The 22,760-nt window shown below is 41.4% G+C and overlaps 1 protein-coding gene and 1 non-coding gene across 2 annotated transcripts; one reads left to right on the top strand and one right to left on the bottom strand.

Annotated features, from left to right (window-relative positions):
* Positions 1–2: 2 nt before the first annotated feature.
* Positions 3–872, top strand: LOC133814779 (uncharacterized). Its single transcript, XM_062247697.1, has 2 exons — positions 3–323; positions 438–872. The coding sequence occupies exons 1-2, from the start codon at positions 3–5 to the stop codon at positions 870–872; spliced, it is 756 nt and encodes a 251-aa protein (XP_062103681.1).
* Positions 873–20,293: 19,421 nt separating this feature from the next.
* Positions 20,294–20,400, bottom strand: LOC133820438 (small nucleolar RNA R71). The gene has a single exon (XR_009886848.1). It is a non-coding gene; the product is annotated as a small nucleolar RNA R71 (small nucleolar RNA).
* Positions 20,401–22,760: the final 2,360 nt, after the last annotated feature.

The raw sequence follows: 22,760 nt of genomic DNA, 5'->3' as shown, positions 1-22,760 counted from the left end.
TTATGGCACCTTTCTCGTCATCTTATAATAACAAGTACATTTTGCTGGCAGTAGATTATATTTCTAAATGGGTGGAAGCTGCAACAACTCCTACTTGTGGTGGTAAGGAGATACTAAAATTCCTTCATAAAAATAATTTTACCCGGTTCGGTACTCGAAGAGCAATTATTAGTGATATAGGAATTCATTTCTACAACAAATCATTCACTACTCTATGCGCTCATTATGGAGTTCATCATCGAAAAGCCTTGTTCTATCATCCACTTGCCAATGGTCAAGTTGAAGTGTCAAACCGGGAGATTAAGAGTATTTTAGAGAAGACTGTAAATACTTCAAGGAAGGATTGGTTGAAAAATCTTGATGATTCATTGTAGGCATATCGCACAGCTTTCCAGACTCTGATTGGTATGTCACCATATCGACTGGTGTTTTGAAAGGCTTGTCATTTACTGGTGGAACTTGAGCACCGAGCTTATTGGGCAGTAAAAAAGCTGAATGTTGATCCATTTATGGCAGGACAGAATGGGCTTCTGGAATTGAATGAGCTTATTGAATTTCGAAATGAAGTCTATGAGAATGTAAAGATTTATAAAGAAAAGTCTATGGAATTTCATTATAAAAGGATAATTAGGAAGGATTTCCAACCGGGAGACAAGGTGTTATTATTTAATTCTCAATTGAAGCTTTTTTTGGGAAAATTAAAGTCGAGATGGTCAGGACCATTCACAGTTGTTGTCTCATTGCCTTATGGAGCGGTGCAGATTCATAGTGAGAAGACGAGACACTTTAAGGTGGATGGTCAGAGATTGAAGTACTATTTGGAAGGACCGGTGGAACAATGGAAGTCTGTGTTGCTTTTGGATCCCCTTTGAATTGCTTATTTAGCGTCCGACTAAATGACTTTAACGACAGCGCTGTATGAGGCATTCCTATAATTTATTTTTTTGTGTTTTTGTTCTAATTCATAATTAGTTGAAATATTTTATTTAATTTTGTTTTGGATTTGTAAATATTCATTTATTTATTTATTTTTATTTAGTTTTTGAGTAAAATGTATGTAAAAACCGTGCAATTTGTGAAAAGGTAGTTCTCAAATTAGTCTAGAGGCCAAGTCGTGACTTGAGCTTGTAAGTTAATGTTTTAAACTAAGTTGGAGAGCTTATAAATTGATGGAGCAGGTGGGTCACGACTTGTTCTTATAAGTCGCGGCCTTAGAAGAAGTTTGAGAGCATTGGGTTATATTGTGGTAGGTGAGTCGCGACTTGATATGGCTGGGTCGCGGCGTATGCAAATTAGAATTTGGAGAAAAAAGGAGGCAGGCCGCGACTTGATAGTGTTGGGTTGTGGCGCTCCTCCGTCAGAAAGGGAAAAATGTGTATAAACTCATTTTTTCTCGACCCATAACCCTCATTTCAAATTTTTCTTCCTTCCAACCCAATATTTTTTCAAAATCTCTCTCATTTTTCCATCTTCCTTCTTCTTAAAACAACCATAAAGCCTAACCCACAACTTCCTAAATACATATTCCTTTCTTTCTTTCTTCTAATCCAAACCCTAAATAGTTCTATTTGTTGCATTGAAGATAGGAGGAGCATTTGAAGAGTGGGCATGTAAGTCTCTCCTTTTTAATGTTCTTCAAGTTTTGGGTTGAAGTAATTTTGTGCTAGATAGACCAAGGATTGCATTGGAATTTTGGGATACATTGTTAGTATATATAGTGTTCTTTGAGTTGGTAGTATTGGGGTATTAATCAGTTGAGTGAAGTAAGATAAATTAACGGAACTATTGCAAAAATTTTGTTGTAGTATTTGGTGCATTGTGTTATTATGGGACCAAGAAAATAACCTGCTAGGTCTGTTTCTTCTAAAAATACCAATCGCCCTTCCACTTTCCACACCCAACCGCCACAACCACGGCCAGCCCCGCCACCACCACCCTACTCAATTTATTAGTAAAGATGCCTTTGACCATTATCAAAGGTTGTCTCAATGTTAAGTAATTCAAGAAATGGGGATGGAATATGAAGACCAACAATATCCTCAGGAAACATATGAGATCATTCGAGCTAAAATTAAAAGTCGCAATTGGCAAAGTCTTGTGGACCATCGAATGACCAAGGCCAATTGTTCCATGGTTTATGAATTTTATGCTAATTTTCCAGAAGCCGTAAATAGGAAGTTCTTTGTGAGAGGGGTATTGGTGGTGTGATATATTGATAATATTGATGCATTATATCAATACCGATGTTGTCACAAGAGGAGGATGAATATTATCAGCTGGCTTATCATAGTGAGATTGATTGGGCTAAAGTGGCTGAAACATTAGGCATTCCCGGTGCTAGTTTTGTAGCAAGATGGACAATCGAAGTATTTCAGACGGTTTCAAATGAATAAGGTGGCGAAGGCTTGGACTCTCTTTGTGAGTGTGAGGCTTATGCCTAACACTCACTTATCTGAAGTGGGAACTGATCGTGTCTTCTTGTCTATGCTATAATGAAGGGACTCTCCATAGATAATGGACAGGTTATACGAACTAATATCCGCGATTTATGCTGAATGGCCACCATTGTTGGTTTGGGGCATGGTTCCATGATTACCGATTTATGTGAGGTGTGGGAGGTGCCTAAATATTCTAGTGATATTTATTGGAAAGCAATGGTGCCCATTTCTCGAGCTTCTGTGTTTAAACTCAATGCCCCATCTTCGGAGCCACCTGTACCACAACCCTGCCAGGTGAGATTTGAAGATGAAGGAGATGCTGCCCATGAACCCGTCCATGCCAATGCACAACCAGAAGAATCAAGGGTAGACGAGGAGGAGAGGAGAGGAGAGGAGCTTATCCTAAATTTCTGGCAATTGAGGCTCCACCAGATCCGCAATCGACAAGATTGGATTACATCATCCAGCAAAACCAACATACCCATAATTATTTGGGGGAGCTTCATGATTATCATCGAGAAAAAGCAGACAATAAAGATGAGTTGGTTTACCGGTGGTCTAACAAGGAGGAGGACATACATTATTTTCCTTATCCACCTTCTTGGCATCCTTTCCCAGATCCACCACCATTTTGACATGTTTCGTCGTAGGTAAGCTTTCTTTCTTTACTTATTTTTAAACACTGGGGAACATGTTTAGCTTAAGTTTGTGGGAGGGAGCTTATTTTCTATTCGTTTTGTTTGTGTTGTTTTGCTGTGTGTTTGTGTGTCTAGTTTGTGTTAGTTGTTTGGTGTAGAGTTTTGTTTTAGTGTGTGTCTAGTACCAACATGAATGACGGTTGACAACAAGTGCCAATGAGAACAAAGTGAATGTTATGAGTATAATCCAAAGAAAATGAAATCTGAAAAAATTTGTGTGCTTGATTAAACACTCTGTTATTTCATTTTAGTTTAGGCAACATTTAATGAATATCTTGTCATGATGTTTAAATTGATGTGTTTTGATATTGATTATGCTTGCTGGGATTGGTTGGTGGATTGATGAATGGAAAGTTGAAATTATTTTCTAAATTCTAGAACTTGTTATTTGAGGCGAAATAATATATCATGTATGTTTTGGAATATGATTTAGGCTATCATTTGGACTGTTTGAGCTTTTCTAGCAAACCCGAAATTAATTGATCCTTTGATTAACCCTTTTTGAGCTTAACATTGTATCTATTTGTTCAAAGCCACTATTTAAGTCTAATATTTGACATTTTGTTAGATATTTGTCCTTAATATACTATGAGCACATGATTGGAAAAAAAAAAGTTATGGGGATTCATTTGTAATGGGGTTTATTTGTGAATATAGTGGGATTAGAAAATGAAAAGTGCAAAAGATTAGAGAGAGTATATATTGAAGAAAAAAAACTACTACACTCCCAATATGAATATCTAAAAGAAACAAGTTTGGGGAGTGTAGTTATCATATGCAAAAGAAAAAAAAATTATATCTCTCTCTAAATAAATTCAAGAAAGGGGATTATGGGATTATATATACTATGGGAGTAAAGTCGGTGATTTTTGGTCATGTGATTAGAGTATAGTGAGCTTAAAAACTACTTTCTTATCTAACTTTACCTAAGCCATCATTGCAAGCCTATATAAGTCCTATTGATTCGTATGCATATCATGATTTATATTAGTGGAGAATAGCAAGTAAGTGAGCTTATGGAATTATTTGGTTTGAATAGATTGATTGGAAAGAATTTGGCTAGCATAATTGATTTCATATATGTTTATTTAATGATCATGACATGGTAATCCAAAATGTTAGTGGACTAAAGTGTGTCGATGGAGTGTTTTGATCGAAATTTTGGATTGCATAAACTGTTGAATAGTTCTTGAGAATTATATGATTAGCATTCATGATTCTGAGGCATAAGTGTTGTTGTTGGTATAATTCATGTTTTGTGTGTTGTCCGGTGTTTTCTTTATTGTTAGACTCTAGGTTTGTTTTGACTCCTTTGTTCGAGGGCGAGCAAAGAGTAAGTTTGGGATAACTCCACTTAAATGTCATTTTAAGATGTGTTTTGTGGTAATCTTGAGTCTTTCTGTTTGTTTTGTACAAGATTGCAGTTTTGTATGTCTTTATTTTAGGTAGGTGCTATGAATCATGAGATAAATGTGAAACTAAGAGGAAACGGTGAAAAAAATGAGATTTCAGTGGTTGCTTAACTCAAAGTGGTGCTAAGAACGAGTTATAATAAATTTTTGATGAAGGAAGGATGTTGAAAGGATAAAATATGAAAAAAAAATAGAATTAGAGTTGCGGCATGGCCTTAATGGCTGCGACTCTAGCAAAGTCAAAAGCTACAGGTTTGTTGAAATGAATTAGAGTTGCTACTTGGTCAATAGAGTCGTGGCGCTAGTAGAAGTCAGAGGCAAACTCAAGAGATGCATCAACATGCGGGCCGCGACTTTGGTTTAGAGGGTCACGACTCCTAAAGGGCTTAAAGAAGACACGGGCCACGACCTAGGAAAGGACAAGTCGCGGCCTGCCTTTGATAAAAAGAAGAAATCGATTTCTTTTTCAGTATAAATTCATACTATAGGTTTTAATTAGGTTTTGGTCAAATTTTAATTACGAATTTAGAGAGTAAATTTTATTTTGAGACAATTTTTTCTATACTTTCATATTTTTATTTCTTCTATAAGTTTTTGAATTTTATGTTTCTCAATAATTATTTTGTTGTTTTAGTCATGTCTGATATGAACTAAATCCTCTATTTAGGGGTTAATGCAGTCGCTTGGATTTCTATTTAATGTTATTATTATGTTCTATTCATTATTCTTATTTATTCTAATCTATATAATGTTTTTTTAATGCTAGAAAATATCTGATCAATATTTGCTTGATTTTTGATTTTGATTCAAAATTCGAAAGATGTGAATTGAATATGCTATCGTTATATAGACATAGGTTACATATTGGACGAAAGTACCTGTATGGCTTGTGTAGCAATTAGGTTTCTATGCTTAATGCATGCTATATATTTAAGTTTATCACAGAGATGTAGAAAACTTGCATATAGGTTGAGATCTTATATCTTGAAAAAGAATAGGAATCGATTTATGTTAACCTGCTATTAGAATAGGAAGAAATAAATTTAGAAGTGATTAATAAAATTAATAGAATGAAAAGTTGAAGAAATCAATACCCTATGTCTTTTTATTATTGATTTTCATCCTTTGATTAATTGTTTTGTTTACAATTATTTAAATTGTGCTTGAATTAGATTTATTCATCTTAATTTTACTTGCCAAATAGAAAGTAATCAATTATTGGTAATTTGGTTATAGTCTCTGTGGGAACGATTCTTATTTACTATCTATATTACTTGAATCGATTACGTATACTTGCGTATCATAATTTACAGATCACCTGCTCAGACATGCATCAAAAATGACAGCGAGTATCCACACCTATACAACTTACCAACCAAGATTATGTACTGGGGAACATGACACTGGAGCTTCCAAGTTGCCCTCTTATCTTGTGGTAGTTCTCTGAAAATGAGGTACTTCGTGAAAGGCTCCGTCCAACTCTCTTGTCTCTAGATTGTCTCTATATTCCTCAGGCTCTTGAATGCTTTTGGAGGCCAAGTAGTTAATTGGGACCACGCTGAATATCTCCACATCCTTAGTTGTAGCCAACTTAGCTAAAGTGTTTGAGTTCTGCTCCCAAGTAACTTGTCGAATGGTATATCTTTTGAACCTATGAAGCATCTCCTAACCTTAGAAAAATAAGTTGCTATTTTTGTTCCTCGACCTGATATTCCCCGAGGACCTGATTCATCACCAGTTGTGAATTGCTGAAAATTTCAAGTCCTTCTGCCTTTAGTTCTTGGGCCACTCGTAATCCTGTGATGAGAGCTTCATTTTCTGCTTCATTGTTGGAGGCGTCAAAACCAAACTTCATTGTCCTGCTCAGAAGCCATTTCATTGGAAGACCCGTCAACATACAACTTCCACATTGTAGGGTTTTATGCCCTTAATTAAACCCTATTTCTTATGTAACACGTTTTTATTATCAATAAAAGAAGTAGAAATCATTTTGTTTATTCAATCGCATTGTTTGTCTATTTTATTACATGTTTATTAAATTAATACAAATATTCATAAAATCTCGAACATATGGATATGTACAATTACAGTGACTAGGTCACAGTGGATTATAGTTGTGATTATATGTTCAAAAGACCGAGTCTTAAAATTAGATCGTTGCATTGGATTCTCACTGATTAGGTAATCTATGATATGATCTATTTACACATCCGGGGTGTGATGTCTTGTCCAAGGCATTGACCAAGTAGATAAGATCAGATGTATTTGGTTACATCGGACTAGGACCGATATTGATTATTGATAGATAAATAAGTATCGTTGTTATCGAATCTAATCAATATCACAATGTTGACCATAGGTCAAGTCAATCTTAATTCTGAGTGATTATATTATTAAAATATTTTGACTTTTCATTACCAGCTTACCCTATGGTCTAGCCCATACTTATATCTTAGAGATTTAGTAGTGTAATTGAGTGGGAGTATTATTCATAGATATGAAATCTATAACTTCTGTATGAGAAGTGAAAAGATGATATCCTTAATTGTTTTTTCAAAAGGTTAAATGACTGAGATTTTATTTTTGTGATTAAGTTCACGGATATATCATTTATAAGGAACTTAGTGAGAGTTAAGGATAAAATACTAATGAGGGGTAAAATGTAATTTGCACCTAGCTCGTTAGTAAGTCATTGGTAGAAGATTGACTGAATGTAATAGTTATAACAATAGATAACATATTTGTGGTGTGGAAAATACATTCTATGACTTCAAGAGTTCAATTCTGAATCTATATTGGAGTCACGAGGAATTAGTAAATTGCGAGATAATTTATTTAATAAATAAACTCACATTAATTTATTGAAGCTTGTATTCATGGATTCATGGTCGCCATGTCATCTCTTATCAAATCAAGTTTAATAGTTTAAAAAAATTGATTTAATTATCAATTAGAAATATTGATAACTCTATATTTTAGAGTTATTAATTGAGGTTTTGAACTTAAAAATTTAAGCGAAATAGAGTGTTTGTGTTATTGTTGTGTGGTTTTAGCCATTTTTTCTTTTAAATTTGTTGTGTATTTTGTTTTAATTAATGATCACTTTTGTGGAAAATAATGAGATTATGTTCTAAAAATGTGGTATCTATTTTGAAGGCAAACAGAAAAGGTGCTTGGAAATTTTAGTGAAACATGTGCAAGGAAATCATCTCAGAGCTAAAATTCTGGCACTTTGCTGTAGCATCAGTCAACTATGCTGCAGCAAAGTGTGTGCAGCCAGCAACATAAAGTTTGCACACTTGGCAAGTAATTAAATGAGGTGGAAAGGAGCTGACAAATTCTGGAAAAAAGAGCGGTCCCCACGTGTAGAGAGAAAAAGAGAGGGTTTAAACCCTTTTTGAGCCCAAAAAGGAAAATCATCTTCTCTGAGAAAAAACCCACCCGCCTATCACCATTGAAGGAGTTTGCCTGCACTTTTGGGAGATGAAACATCAAGAAGAGAAGAGGAAAAACCTAGGAGAAGGAAGCTAGAAGAAGAAGAAGAGTTAGAAGACAAAGAATATAAGACTTCTATCATTTTGGCTTGTCTCTCTAAACTCTCTTTTCCTATAATTTAATTTTTCTCATCTTGAACTTTTGAGATAATGTTGAATATATATTGTGGTGATTTGGGTATTTTGATTATGAGCTAATTGTTGTGTTAGGGGTATTGATGAACCCTAATTTGTAATCAACCCCAAAGTGTTGAATGTTTTATGCAATTTTTCTCTTGTTCATTTGAACTATATTTATTGTGCAACTCTTGCTTGAGAATGATCAACTTATGTGAGGAACAAGCTAGTTTTATTTCCGGAAGGGTTAGAATTAGTGGAAATTCTTGATTGATGCATGTTGATAAGTTTGTTATTGATTAGTGGATAACTTAGGGATATTTTATTCACCTTGCAAGCTTGAAGTATTGATGCTTGAAATTATGTTCTTGAAATTAAATTTAGCATAGGAGTATGTGAATTTAATTGATGGAACTTTAACATGAGCATTTGGAAAAATGGAATGTGCATTAAATTGGAAATCCTAGTTACAAGAGAACTTTGCTATGAACTTTGTTGCAACATCAGGGGCAAAACTACAAATTAGGGGGATTTGATATGTCTAACTTTTGTCATAATATTAATCACAATTTGTCATTTTCTAGTTTTAGTGTTAAAGACCTATTTTAATTCTCTTGTTTAGTTTTTTTGAGTTCAATTAATTAAATCATCAAAAAAATTTATTGTACCCCAAATTGTTTGGTGTTGATTTTTACAATATTTGTTTGGCAAGCCTTGAGGAGACGATAAAAATTACTTTCATTATATTACTTGTTTGACGACTGTGCACACTTAGAAAAATTCGCAACAAGTTTTTGGCGCTATTGCTGGGGATTGCTTAAAGTCAATTATTGTAAAGTTAATTATCTTGCAATTTGGTTTAATTTTTCCTTTGTGCTAACTTGGGTGATTTTCGTTAAAAATTCAGGTTTACATAGTGTATGAACGAGAATCAAGACCCTGAACTACTTCCCATTGATTGAGAAATCGAGCGTATATTTAGAAGAAGGCGGAAGATACAAAAATAAAAAAGGGAAGTAGTAGTGATGGATGCTGAGCAAGGGGCTCAACAGGGAGCCGCTCAAGGGGCAGCAAATCTAGCAGGAGCTGCTCAAGGGGCGGCAATCTAGCAGGAGCTTCTCAATGAGTAGCTCAACGGGGGGTAGCTGCTAATAATGGGAAAAATGCAGTTATTGTGGCTGATGATAGAGATCGTGCTATTATGCAATATGCTCTCCCCCTCATCAATGAGCTCAATCCGGGACACATTAGACCATAAATTCAGAACGCGCAGTTTGAATTGATGCCAGTCATGTTCCAGATGCTTCAAATTGTGGGCCAGTTTAGTGGGATGCCAACAGAGGATCCTCACCTTCACCTTCGCTTGTTCATTGAAGTGAGTGACTCTTTCAAGCTGCCCGGAGTAACAGAGGATGCCCTGAGACTAAAGTTGTTCCCATAATCCTTGAGAGACAGAGCTAGAGTGTTATCCAATAAAATAGCATTTGTGACGTGGCAAATAATCTCTTGACACGTGGCTGACACCTGGAGCGTCTGCTAGAGTATCTACCAGGAGACACACCAGAAGCAGGACAGACCTGTTTTTACCACGACCAGACTGGTCGGTGGTTCCGTTGGCAAAGCAACATTTATGGAAAGATCTTATGTATCCCGAATTTATTTCATGCAATCTTCTGAATATCCCATGATTCAGGGGATAATATCTGTAACAATATTGGGCAACCCTCCATGAGCCTATAAAAAGAAGGAGATGGCTCATGGGAAGGGACTTTTTTGGAGCCCGGAAATCATAGAGATATAGAAATTATCTGTGAAAACTTGTATTGTTTATGAGGAGTGTTGAAACTCATTGAACCCAAGTTCTCTGATCACACTTTTTGTTCCCATATCAATATCATTCTAAGTGGACGTAGGTCATTACCAGATTCTGGGGCCGAACCACTATAAATTATTGTGTTTTCTTTACTTTTGTCATTACGTTATTATCTATACATATTCGTCTATATCATTCATATTTTGACTCCGTGTCAGTTGGCTAAATCGAGGGTCAACATTCTGGTGCTTTCATTGAGAGGACGACTCATCATTGTTGATAAAACTAATGGCGAAAGCAGGGAAGAAAGCTGCTCAGACCGCCGCCGCTGCGCCGTCGAATCCGCCACCTCCTCCTCCCCCTGCAAGCATGGCGGAAGATGAGCCGCAACTAGATTTTGAAGAGGAGGAAATGGACGATGCGACTTTGAGGAGCACCTTGGGCACGTTGCAGGAAGAGCTGGCTAGTCTGAGAGCCAATCAAGAGACTGCCGCAGAAGCTATGGCAAGGCAGCAGCAGGAACTTGATCGTCAGAGGGCGGAGTTAAGCGAGAGACAAGCGGAGGTGGATCGCCGCCAGACTGAGGCCATGGCAGCCCTTGAAGCGGCCTTGCTGTTGGCCAGAAATCAGGCCGCGCCTGCCTCGCAGCCTAATCAACCTGAAACTGGGCCACCCCAGGGAGGTCACAATCCTAGCCCACCGGTCCATCCTTCAAGTCCGCAAAGGCCTGAACAGCCCCAGATGCCCCATGACGACGTCCCACTGGACCCCGAGGCAGATCCACCATCCCACGCTGCTCGAGGTAATCCCCCGCAGCAAAGGCAGAATAGGGCCAAGCGACAGCCTCGTAGTCCTAGACGCCGCGAGAATGATGGGCCACACCAAGCGAACAGGGGTCACTACCCTCCTGGTAACAGGAGAGACTCGGAGTTAGGCTCTGCGGTCCGTGGATCCCAACAGCATGATAATGCACGGGGACATCGCGACCAGCGCAGGCCACCCTCTAACGCTCGGGGTGTTTCTGCCAGAGACGGGAATAGAGGGAACAACCAGTCTTACCATAGCCAGTTAAAGTTCAAAGATGGCCACGGCTACAACGAGGCTGACTCAGGCAAGAACAATGCTGATGGGAAGAACGGAAATAAAGGTAAGAGCAGGAGCGAAATACCTCAAGATGATCAACCAAATAGACAAGATGCTGGGGGGCAACCCAGGCAAAATAATGTCTTCAACCGGCTCGGAGGTAGCGAGCAACGGAGAAGAGAGGAAGATCTAAGAGACATACTCAATGATCGTCGAGAGAAGCATGGTGAGAACATCCCCCCAGCAGCAGAGACCGTAGCTATTCCTACTGCGTTGCAAGCCCAGATAGACGCACTAAATCAGGCTGTGCAACAGTTGGTCAGAGGAAGGACCTCTTATATTGACCACGATAGAAGAAAAGGCACTCCATTTATCCAAAGAATAGCCAACGCAGAGACTCCCAGCAAGTTCAAGATGCCCACGCTCCCGAACTTTGATGGATACGGAGATCCCGTCTCGCATGTGAATAAGTTTGAAATCCAGATGGACATTCAGAAGGTGTCCGAAGACGCTCGGTGCAGGATCTTTCCTGCAACACTTTCTGAAGCCGCGCAGGAATGGTTCTTTAAGTTCCCACCTGCAAGCATAGTTTCCTGGGAAATGTTCGTAAGGGAGTTCTACGGACAGTTCTACGCAGGTCGTGTCCACCCAACCGAAGCAAACCAACTGGTTGAGATCCGCCAGCAAGATGGAGAATCACTAAAAGATTACATCCAGCGCTTTATGCGAGCGGCAGCCGGAGCAAAGACAGTCGGGGACGAAGGAAAAATGATGGCTATAACCGCGGGAGTGAGGCGCCGTTCGCCCCTATGGAAAAGTCTTCGTAAGGATGGGGTTAGAACCACCCAGGAATTCTTAGACCGAGCTGATCGGTATATCAATCTCGAAGAAGCCATTGCCGATGATGGAAAATCCTCGAACAAGGGCAAGAAGGCTGCCGAACCCGCCAAAGCCGCCAATGGCACCAAACCAAATGGCAACGGCAAGGGCAACGGAAACGGCAACGGTAATGGCAAGAATGGTGGGAAACGGCAACACAATGAGCCTTCCACCTCCGACAATAAACGAGCCAAGGGTAATCGTTATGAACCTAGGTTCACTAACTACACTGCCCTCGTTGAGTCTCGAGGAGAGGTTTACCAGGCCACAAGCTCTAGTGTGCCCTACAAGAAGCCTGGGCCCATTCGAAAAGACATTTCAAAAAGAGACACTACCAAATTCTGTCGTTACCATAACGACTATGGACATGACACTAATGAATGCAACCAGCTAAAAGATGAAATCGAGTTCCTCATTAGACAAGGACACTTGAGAAGGTACGTACGGGCCTCGGGAACTTCCCAACGAGAAGCTCCAGGTGGCAACGAGCAGACGTCCACACGCCAACGCTCGCCACCATTACAGCCTGCCCCCGTAGCCGGAACACTTTTAACCATCTGTGGAGGCCCACACCTCGCTGGAAATAGCGGAAAGGCTAGAGAACGATATGCTCGAACTCTGCGCCACGACCAGGACATCGAGATGATGACTGTGGAGGACCGAGCGCCGAAAAAGGCCCGCTCAGAGGAATGCGGGATAACCTTCTCTGAGGGCGATGCCCAACACGTCCGGTTCCCACATTCCGATCCGCTGGTCGTGGATATCCAAATGGCCAATATGATGGTAAAAAGAGTACTGGTCGATACAGGGAGTTCAGTGAATATCCTGTATAAATCAACGCTGGAACGCATGAAGCTGTCCGTGAAGGACTTGGAGCCCTGCAATCAAACCATATACGGCTTCTCTGGAGAAGGACTCGCACCAGCCGGAATGATCAAACTCCCAGTAACAACGGGTACAGCGCCTGCCTCAAGGACATTACTCGCCACTTTTGTAGTGGTCGATTGTCCTTCAGCGTATAACGCCGTTATTGGAAGACCCATACTGGTTGAACTAAGGGCAATCATCTCCATGTGGCATCTAGCCATGAAATTCCCAACAGACGCAGGGGTATGATGCGTTTTGGGAAACCAAAGGGAGGCCAGGGAGTGCTATAACGCCTCGATCACAAAGGAAAAAAGTGGAGCATCGAGGAGCGCTACTCCAGAACGATTACAGATGACGGAAGACAGACAAACCCAATCAGGTGGAAAAGTCACCAAATAGGGTGTTGCCCAAAGTGAGGATATAGATTTGGATCCTCGCTTTGGGGATTTTGAAGAAAATGTTGGACCCGTCGAGGACCTGGAGGAGGTCCATCTCGATGAAAAAGACCCGACCCGAATCGTAAGGATTGGGAAGAATTTAGAACCTACCGCGAAACAGGCGCTGGTGGAATTCTTACAAGAGAACCAGGGAGTTTTCGCCTGGTCACATAAAGACATGGTCGGAATAGATCCTGCGGTGATCAGCCATGTCCTGAACATAAACAAAGTCTTTCCACCGGTGCAACAAAAAAGAAGGCTGCTCGATAAAGACAGATCAAGAGCCTTGAAAGAAGAAGTCGAAAGACTTAAAGAAAATGGGTTCATCAGGGTGGCGTTTTATCCATCATGGGTCTCCAATCCGGTGTTGGTCCCCAAGCCTAACGGCAAATGGCGGACCTGTGTGGATTTTACAGACCTCAATAAGGCCTGCCCAAAAGACTGCTTCCCACTCCCGAGAATCGACCAGCTAGTCGATGCAACTGCTGGGCATGAGACCCTTTCGTTCATGGATGCGTATTCAGGCTACAATCAGATCAGCATGCATCCCCCTGATGAGGATCATACCAGCTTTCGGACCGATACGGGCTTATATTGTTACAAAGTAATGCCCTTTGGACTGAAAAACGCAGGTGCAACTTACCAACGATTGGTCAACCACATGTTCAAGGAGCTGATCGGAGTAAGCATGGAAGTATATGTGGATGACATGCTGGTAAAGTCCAAGAAGGCTGAAGGACATGTGAAGGATTTGCAAAGGTGCTTTGATGTGTTAAACAAGTACCATATGAAGTTGAATCCCCTCAAATGTTCCTTTGGAGTCGGGTCAGGAAAGTTTTTGGGATTTATAGTGAATTCAAGGGGAATCGAGGCCAACCCCGACAAGATAAAAGCCCTGATCGATATGAAGTCGCCAGAAAAGATCAAGGATGTCCAAAGCCTGATCGGAAGGATAGCTGCCCTTAGTAGATTCATCTCAAAATCAACTGACAAGTGCGTTCCATTCTTCAATCTACTTAGGAGAAATAAAAAGTTTGAATGGACGGAAGACTGCGAGCAAGCATTCCAGACAATAAAGGCTCATATGTCGCAACCTCCTATCCTATCAAAACCAATGGAAGGAGAGACTTTGTATATTTATCTGGCGATTACCGAAGTTGCTGCTAGTGCGGTATTGATACGGGATGAAGAAGGCGTGCAGAAAGCTGTTTACTACGTCAGCAAAAGGCTGATCGGTGCAGAATTAAAATACCCACCGATCGAAAGATTAGCATATTGCTTAATTCTAGCCTCCCGAAAGTTGCGACCGTACTTCCAAGCCCATCCTATCACGGTTTTGACCGACCAGCCCCTTCGGCAGGTCCTCCAAAAACCTGAGGCGGCTGGACGACTGTTAAAATGGGCGGTCGAATTGGGACAGTTCGACGTGACTTATTCACCGCGAGCAGCAATAAAAGGGCAAGCCTTAGCCGATTTTATTGCGGAGTTCACCGAACTCCCAGCAACGAGTTGTGCGAAAAACCTGAGGCGCCCATGCCTCAAGACAAGACTCCTTCGTGGAAACTATTCACAGATGGATCATCTAATGAATCTCACGCTGGAGCGGGAGTGATATTGATAACGCCCGATGGGCATCGATTTTACTGCGCAATCAGGTTTGATTTCGCAGCGTCAAACAATGAAGTGGAATACGAAGCACTCCTCGCTGGACTGAAAATGGCCAGGGAGATGAACATAAAAGCACTCGATATTTTCAGCGACTCTCAGCTGGTCGTGAATCAAGTCCTGGGAGAATATCAAGCGCGAGGGTTAAAAATGATGGCCTACCTTAATAAAACAAAAGATTTGCTAGCACAGTTTACAAAATACACCCTCCAGCAAATTCCGCGAGACCAAAATTCGAATGCAGACGCCTTGGCCAAACTTGCAAGTGCCAAAGATGCTGACACCTTGAACATAGTCCCAGTAGAGAGATTAAGTGAACCAAGCATTGATGCGGCCGAAGCCAGCATGGAAATTCGAGTAGAAGATACATGGATGGAACCTTACCTGGAGTATCTGACAAATGGGACATTGCCAGTAGATAGAAACAAAGCCAGAACTCTGCAAAGACAAGCTACTAGGGACATACTGCTCGACGGTGTTATGTACCGAAGAGGATATTCAATGCCACTGCTCAGGTGCATTACATCAGAAAAAGCTAAGGAACTCATGAAAGAGGTGCATGAAGGCTTCTGCGGAGATCACGCTGGGGGGCAGAGTTTGGCGAAAAAAATTCTTCGACAGGGCTATTTTTGGCCAACGATGAACGAGGATTCAATGTAGTACGTACGAAGGTGTGATAAATGTCAGAGGTTCTCCAAAATCCCACGAGCAGCTCCAAACGAGCTAAAGCAGATGCAAAGCCCGTGGCCTTTTGCAATATGGGGAATAGATTTAATTGGATCACTACCGACAGGAAAAGGAGGAGTAAAGTACGCAGTTGTGGCAGTCGATTACTTTACAAAATGGGTCGAAGCTGAACCACTCGCAACCATAACGACCAAGAAAGTTCTCGACTTTGTCATCAAGAACATTGTGTGCCGGTATGGTTTGCCCAGAAAGATAGTTTCAGACAACGGAACCCAATTTGACAGCGACCTGTTCACCGATTTCTGCGAAAGGCATGGGGTAATCAAGAGCTTTTCTTCAGTCGCACACCCCCAAGCGAATGGGCAAGTCGAAGCTGTAAACAAAACCCTCAAGGACACCCTGAAGAAAAGACTTGAAGAAGCGAAAGGAGCATGGCCAGAACAACTACCGGAAGTCCTCTGGTCGTATAGAACATCTCATCGAACAGCCACAGGGCGTACCCCATTTTCCTTAGCTTATGGGTACGAGGCCATGATACCCGTCGAGATAGATCCCCCCTCACATCGACGTTTAGCGTATGATCAAGAGAAAAACAGCCAGCTAATACTGGAGTCCTTAGACTCAATTGATGACATACGAGAAAAGTCTCATCTCCGAGTTGCTGCTTATCAACAAAATGTCGCCCGGTACTTTAACTCCAAAGTTAAAGAAAGAAGATTCAACGTCGGAGACTTGGTGTTACGACGAGTCTTCTTGAATACCCGCGACCCCACTGCTGGCGTGCTCGGACCTAACTGGGAAGGACCTTACCAGATTGAAGAAGTCCTTCACCCAGGCACCTACAAACTTGCACGCTTAAACGGAGATCTCGTTCCACGTTACTGGAATGGAGAACACCTGCGCAAGTATTATCAATAAACAGCCCTTCTTAAAGGACTGGCTTGTTCAAATTTTCCCATTAATTTTTACAAGTTTTGCAAAGAGGGTTAGCCACGGTGTATGGCTAACTTCTCGTATATGTAAGATTCTGTTTCAGAATCATTCGTAAAGACATGATTAGTCCATTTTTAATACGAAATTATAAGGGACTGTACTCAGCCAGTCGTTCTTGCCAACCTTTGTGAATTTACATTTACAAGTATTTGTTCATTACGTGTGTTGTTTTGCTGTATTACAAGTATCATTTTTCCGCGCGAACAAGAATGTTCGGACAGGCCATGGTCAAGGCAAGTGACCAAGGACCTAAGAGCTCCTCGATCACTTGGGGGGCATATAAGGCACATCGATAGCAAAGCATACTCTCAAGGTATGTAAACACATGAACAAAATGAGTGAAAGCATGCTTCAAGTACTTAGAGTATTTTTTCAAAATATATGATGCCAAAGTACTATGCTAAGTTCGGTCATACGGACAAACGTTATAATAAGTAAAAATATTATAACACCAAGAGTTAAGCTTTTACACCGCAAGCATTGCTGCTTGGATGTAATTGTTCAAACAAAAAGATTTACTGCCCGTGCAGCAAAGTTTAAAAAGAAATTATTGTCTTTACATTGCGACCCGTGGGTCGCGTGTTTAAAAAGAAAGAAGAACAGCTAAATAAATTAAGAGGCATGGGGGGCAGGAGGATCCTGGGCAACAACCTGGTCAGTCTCTTCCTCGATGGTTTCTTCGTCCAAACCAACGACGCTTGGGGTTGCAGGAGTCGCAGCTCTCGCCTCCTCTTCAGCCAGTTGAGCAGCGCACCGAGCCAACTCCGCAACTCTGACCTCCTCTGAAAGGTAGCTAAAGTCAGCACCCTGATTGTGTTTCCAAAAGTTATAGAAACATCGGAGTGTCGCCCTCTTGTACTTTTCCAGATTCTTGGAGTTGTCAAGCTCCGACTGCTGCACCTTGCCCTCGAGAGCGGCAATAGTCTCGTCCTTAGACTTGACTACCCGCTCCAGATGCTTGATCTCGCGGAGATGAGTTTTATTGTACGACCGGTACTCTTCCCTCAGCTTAACCGCTGCATCTTTAGCAGCTTCAGCCGCGGACAGTTTGGTCACCGCTGCATCCCGCTCTCGGACCACCGTCCCCAACTCCTTAGCATGTTTGGCTTCAGCAGCCGAAAGCTCCTCAGCCGCCTTCACCTGATGTTTCTCGAGAACTTTAGCCTCAATCTGCTCAAAGTAGGCCTGGGCTCGGGTACGAGCAGTAATGGCAGAAAGTAAGGCCTGTAAACGAAAGAAAAAGAAGTCAAGACTTATCACGAGAAATGAAAAAACAAAGACTCGAGAAACAAAGAAATACTTACGCTGGAGATCTCGTTCAGAGTCCTGTTCAGGATCTGATCGACTGGTAGCTCTACAGCTTGGATCATGGCAGCCCCAACACGCTCACCTCTGCCAATCCGTTCAATTCGATCCTTAGCGGATCGAATGGTATGGCTCACGAGCCTGGCCTCATGAGCCTCTTCGCGAGAAAGATGCTCCCTAGCAGGCGCAGGTGGAGGATTGGACCGAGCAGGGGTTTTTTTCTGTTCAGAAGGAGCTGGAGGAGGGGTAGGAGTTCGCCCAGTTGGCGCAGGACTTTGCCCGGTTGGAGTGCCCTGAGGAAGGTCTTCTGGTCGACTCTTCTTGGCTGAAGGGCCTCGACTGGTTTCACCAGTTCGTTTCTTTGACCTCCGTTGAAGTTGAGGGACTTCCTCTTCCTCTTCGGCCTGGTACATGTCAAAGATATTGGGAGTCGACATATCTGCATGAAAATAAACACAAGAGGTTAGTAAGGGAAGAAAAAGGTGAAAATAAGTAATACAACAGAAAGAAGATAATAAAGTGAATACCCGAGCTACAACTACTGGTCGCTATACTATTGACTCTATTAATCATATACTCATTTTCTGGCATGAAGAAGTTTGGCCCTAGATTTGGAGCATATGTAAAGTTGCCATCCCCGTCAAACATGTGACAGGGGATTGGCAGACCATTTAAAAGCGAAATAACGTTATCATTGTCATCAGAAGACTCTTCCAAGTCAACAACTGGTTCTTTGGCCTTTTCTTTCCCCTTGCCTTGGGGAGCAGAAGGCCTTTCTGCAGAAGGGCTGCCCGTGGGTTCCCTGATCGTAACTCCTGTTGGCCTCCTCCTTGGAGAGGGCACAGGAAGTTGCTGCTCGGGAACCCCCCCGGCAGTGGGTTCGTCCGTTTCGGACCCTCTATTGTCATGGCGAGGAGCCAGAAGGCCAGACGACCTCAAATTCTTTTCTTGTGTCAAGGTCTTGACACATTTGGTAGCGGCAGACATCTTGGCCAGAGTGTCAGACCTCGACACCATGTCTGGTGTTGGGGTCGGGCGCAACCAGGGGCCTGAAAAGCAAGTCGAGTTTGAGAAATGACGAAAGGAAATACTCTATGATAAAGTATCGACCAAGGCAAAGACAAAATTGTACCTCCTCTCGCGAAAGCCAAGTTGTTGCTGGATATATCCGGAGTAAAGAAGTACTCCTTGTTGTAATGTCCCACGTTTGATTGTGGGTGGTGCCACTCAAAAACGTCCGGCCAGTTTCCTGATGACAGAAGTGAAAAAAGCCCGTCCCGTTGTGTTGAGGATTGGACTTAAGGTCAAAGAGGTAGTTAACCTCATGAGGTGAAGGTTCTGGCCATTTGTTAAGTTTGTACAGGACATAGAGTGCAGCCAACATCCTATATCCGTTAGGGGTTATTTGAAAGGGAGCGACGCCGAAATAATTGGCCACCCCCACAAAGAAAGGAAAGAAGTGCCTCAAGTAACCTTATATAAGTTTGTCTTTGGTGTTCAAAAGGCGTGATCATTAGTTTTCCATTTTCGAAGTATGGGGAAGCGTAATGGCCGTCGTAGTTTTTTCTGGGAAACTGAAAAGCCTTGATTAGACAGGAGTGGTTTGCTTTTTTCAAGAACGCACGAAGGGCTCTGACACGTCAGGAGGGGTTACCGAAGGGTCGTTCGTTCAAAGTTTATTTACTGTTCGTGGTAAATAAACTTTGGGGGGCAAATGTTATCCAATAAATTAGCATTTGTGACGTGGCAAATAATCTCTTGACACGTGGCTGACACCTGGAGCGTCTGCTAGAGTATCTACCAGGAGACACACCAGAAGCAGGACAGACCTGTTTTTACCACGACCAGACTGGTCGGTGGTTCTGCTGGCAAAGCAACATTTATGGAAAGATCTTATGTATCCCGAATTTATTTCATGCAATCTTCTGAATATCCCATGATTCAGGGGATAATATCTGTAACAATATTGGGCAACCCTCCATGAGCCTATAAAAAGCAGGAGATGGCTCATGGGAAGGGACTTTTTTGGAGCCCGGAAATCATAGAGATATAGAAATTATCTGTGAAAACTTGTATTGTTTATGAGGAGTGTTGAAACTCATTGAACCCAAGTTCTCTGATCACACTTTTTGTTAACATTTCAATATCATTCTAAGTGGACGTAGGTCATTACCAGATTCTGGGGCCGAACCACTATAAATTACTGTGTTTTCTTTACTTTTGTCATTACGTTATTATCTATACATATTCGTCTATATCATTCATATTTTGACTCTGTGTCAGTTGGCTAAATTGAGGGTCAACATAGAGCTTGGTTGAAATCTGTCCCATCTGATTCTGTGAATACTTGGCAAGAGTTGGCTGAGCGGTTTTTGATGAAGTATTTTCCTCCCACTAAAAATGCCAAGCTCCGCAATGAGATTACTTCATTTCAACAACTTGATGAAGAATCTTTATATGAGGCCTGGGAGCGGTTTAAGGAGTTGTTGCGTAAATTCCCTCACCATGGCATTCCACATTGCATCCAGATGGAGACCTTCTATAACGGTCTCAACGCTCATACTAGAATGGTGGTTGATGCTTCAGCGAACAAGGCTCTTCTTGCTAAGTCCTATAATGAGGCATATGAAATCCTTGAGAGAATATCCAACAACAACTATCAGTGGCCCACTTCTAGATTGTCTACAGGTAGAAAGGTGGCTGGTATTCATGATGTAGATGCCATAACTTCTTTGACAACCCAAGTGTCGTCTATTTCTAATATGCTCAAGACAGTGAATATAGGGATGAATCAATCAATGGGGCAACCTATGGGGATACAAATGGGGAAAATGGAGAGCATTTATTGTGTGTATTGTGGTAAGGGTCATACTTTTGACAACTGTCCTTCCCATCCAGCAGTTGTGTGTTACATGGGGAACCAAAATAGGAATGGTCCTTATTCTAATTCATACAACCCATCATGGAGGCAACGTCCCAACTTTTCATGGAGTAATCAAGGAGCTGGCCTTAGCAATCCTTCTATGCCTCCAAGACCAAACATTCCACCGAGTTACCCCCCACAAGCACCACAACAAAGGGCACAACAACAAGCAATGCAATCTAGCTCTCTTGAGAACATGTTGAAGGAATATATAGTGAAGAATGAAGCCATGATTCAAAGCCAAGCGGCTTCATTGAGGAACTTAGAAAACCAAGTTGGACAACTAGCTAATGAGCTTAGAAATAGACCCCACGATAGAATACCGATACCGAGAATCCAAGGAATGTGGGCTAGGAACATTGTAAAGTTGTCACTTTGAGGAGCGAGAAAGAGTTAGAGAAGGACAAGACAAATTATTGGCATGAGAGTGAGCCCTCTTTAATCCAAATAAATGAGGAAATCCAAAAAGATGCTGAACTTCCTAGTGCACAAAAATCTTCCTCTGCCCAGAATGTTGTCGGGATATCACAGCATTGTCACCCAAAAAGTTTAAATTCAAAGCAGCCACCTCCATTTCCCCAACGTTTTCAGAAGCAAAAGTTGGATTCGCAATTCAAGAAATTTCTAGATATGTTGAAGCAGTTGCATATCAACATCCCACTTGTAGAGGCCTTGAGCAAACACCTAACTATGTGAAATTCATGAAAGATGTTCTTATAAGGAAGACAAGGTTAGGAGAGTTTGAAACAATGGCTCTAACCAAAGAGTGTAGTTCATTTCTGCAAGACAAGTTGCCACCAAAGTTGAAGGGTCCTGGCAGTTTCACCATTCCCTGTACTATTGGAGATACTTATTTTGGGATGGCTTTATGCGATTTGGGTGCCAGCATTAACTTGATGTCAATGTCTGTTTTCAAGCAATTAGGGATTGGAGAAGTTAGACCTACTACAGTTACTCTTCAACTTGCAGATAGATCTCTTGCTCATCTAGATGGAAAGATTGCAGATGTGTTGGTGAGGGTAGACAAATTCATATTCCCTGCTGATTTTATTGTGCTAGACTATGAGGCGGATAGGGAGGTGCCCATTATCTTGGGGAGGCCATTTCTTGCGACAGGAAGAACTTTAATAGATGTGCAGAAGGGTAAGCTTACTATGAGGGTCCAAGATGAAAAGGTAACTTTTAATGTTTTTAAGGCTATGAGATTTCTTGCTCAGTGGTTTCAGTGGTAGATTCTTTGGCATCAAGGGAGTTTGAGACTAGTAACGTTGATGATCCATTAGAGAGGTTATTGTTGTTTGATTCACACAATGATGAAGATGAGGAGGAGTATTTAGCTTGGTTGGAGGCTAATTCTCAGGGGTTAAGAACAAGAGGCTGATTTGATTCATTGGAGTTGTCATCTAGGGATTTCAAAGCTCCTAAACAATCCATTGAAGAGCCACCTGAGTTGGAGTTGAAAGTCTTGCCATCACATTTGCGATATGCATACTTGGGTGCATCATCCACTTTACCTGTCATTATTTTAGTGGAGTTGAATCATGACCAAGAAGAAAAGTTTCTCAAGGTTTTGAGAAAGTTCAAAAAGGCCATTGGGTGGACTATTGCAGATATTCGAGGTATTAGTCCTTCTTTGTGTATTCATAGAACTTTATTGAAGATGGTGAAAAAGGTTCTATTGATGGGCAAAGAAGACTACATCCTATTATGAAGGAAGTAGTAAAGAAAGAAATCATCAAGTGATTAGATGCTGGCATTGTTTATCCCATCTCTGATAGCTCATGGGTTAGTCCTTTTCAGTGTGTACCCAAGAAAGGTGGAATCACGGTGGTGAAGAATTAAGACAATGAATTGATTCCTGCTAGAATTGTGACAGGGTGGAGCATATGCATGGATTACAGGAAATTGAACAAAGCTACTAGAAAGGATCATTTTCCTCTCCCCTTCAT

The sequence above is a fragment of the Humulus lupulus genome, chromosome 2 (assembly GCF_963169125.1).
Source record: "Humulus lupulus chromosome 2, drHumLupu1.1, whole genome shotgun sequence".
Taxonomy (NCBI): domain Eukaryota; kingdom Viridiplantae; phylum Streptophyta; class Magnoliopsida; order Rosales; family Cannabaceae; genus Humulus; species Humulus lupulus.
Note: the sequence above shows the minus strand (reverse complement) of the source record. Positions and strands in the feature narration are given on the sequence as shown.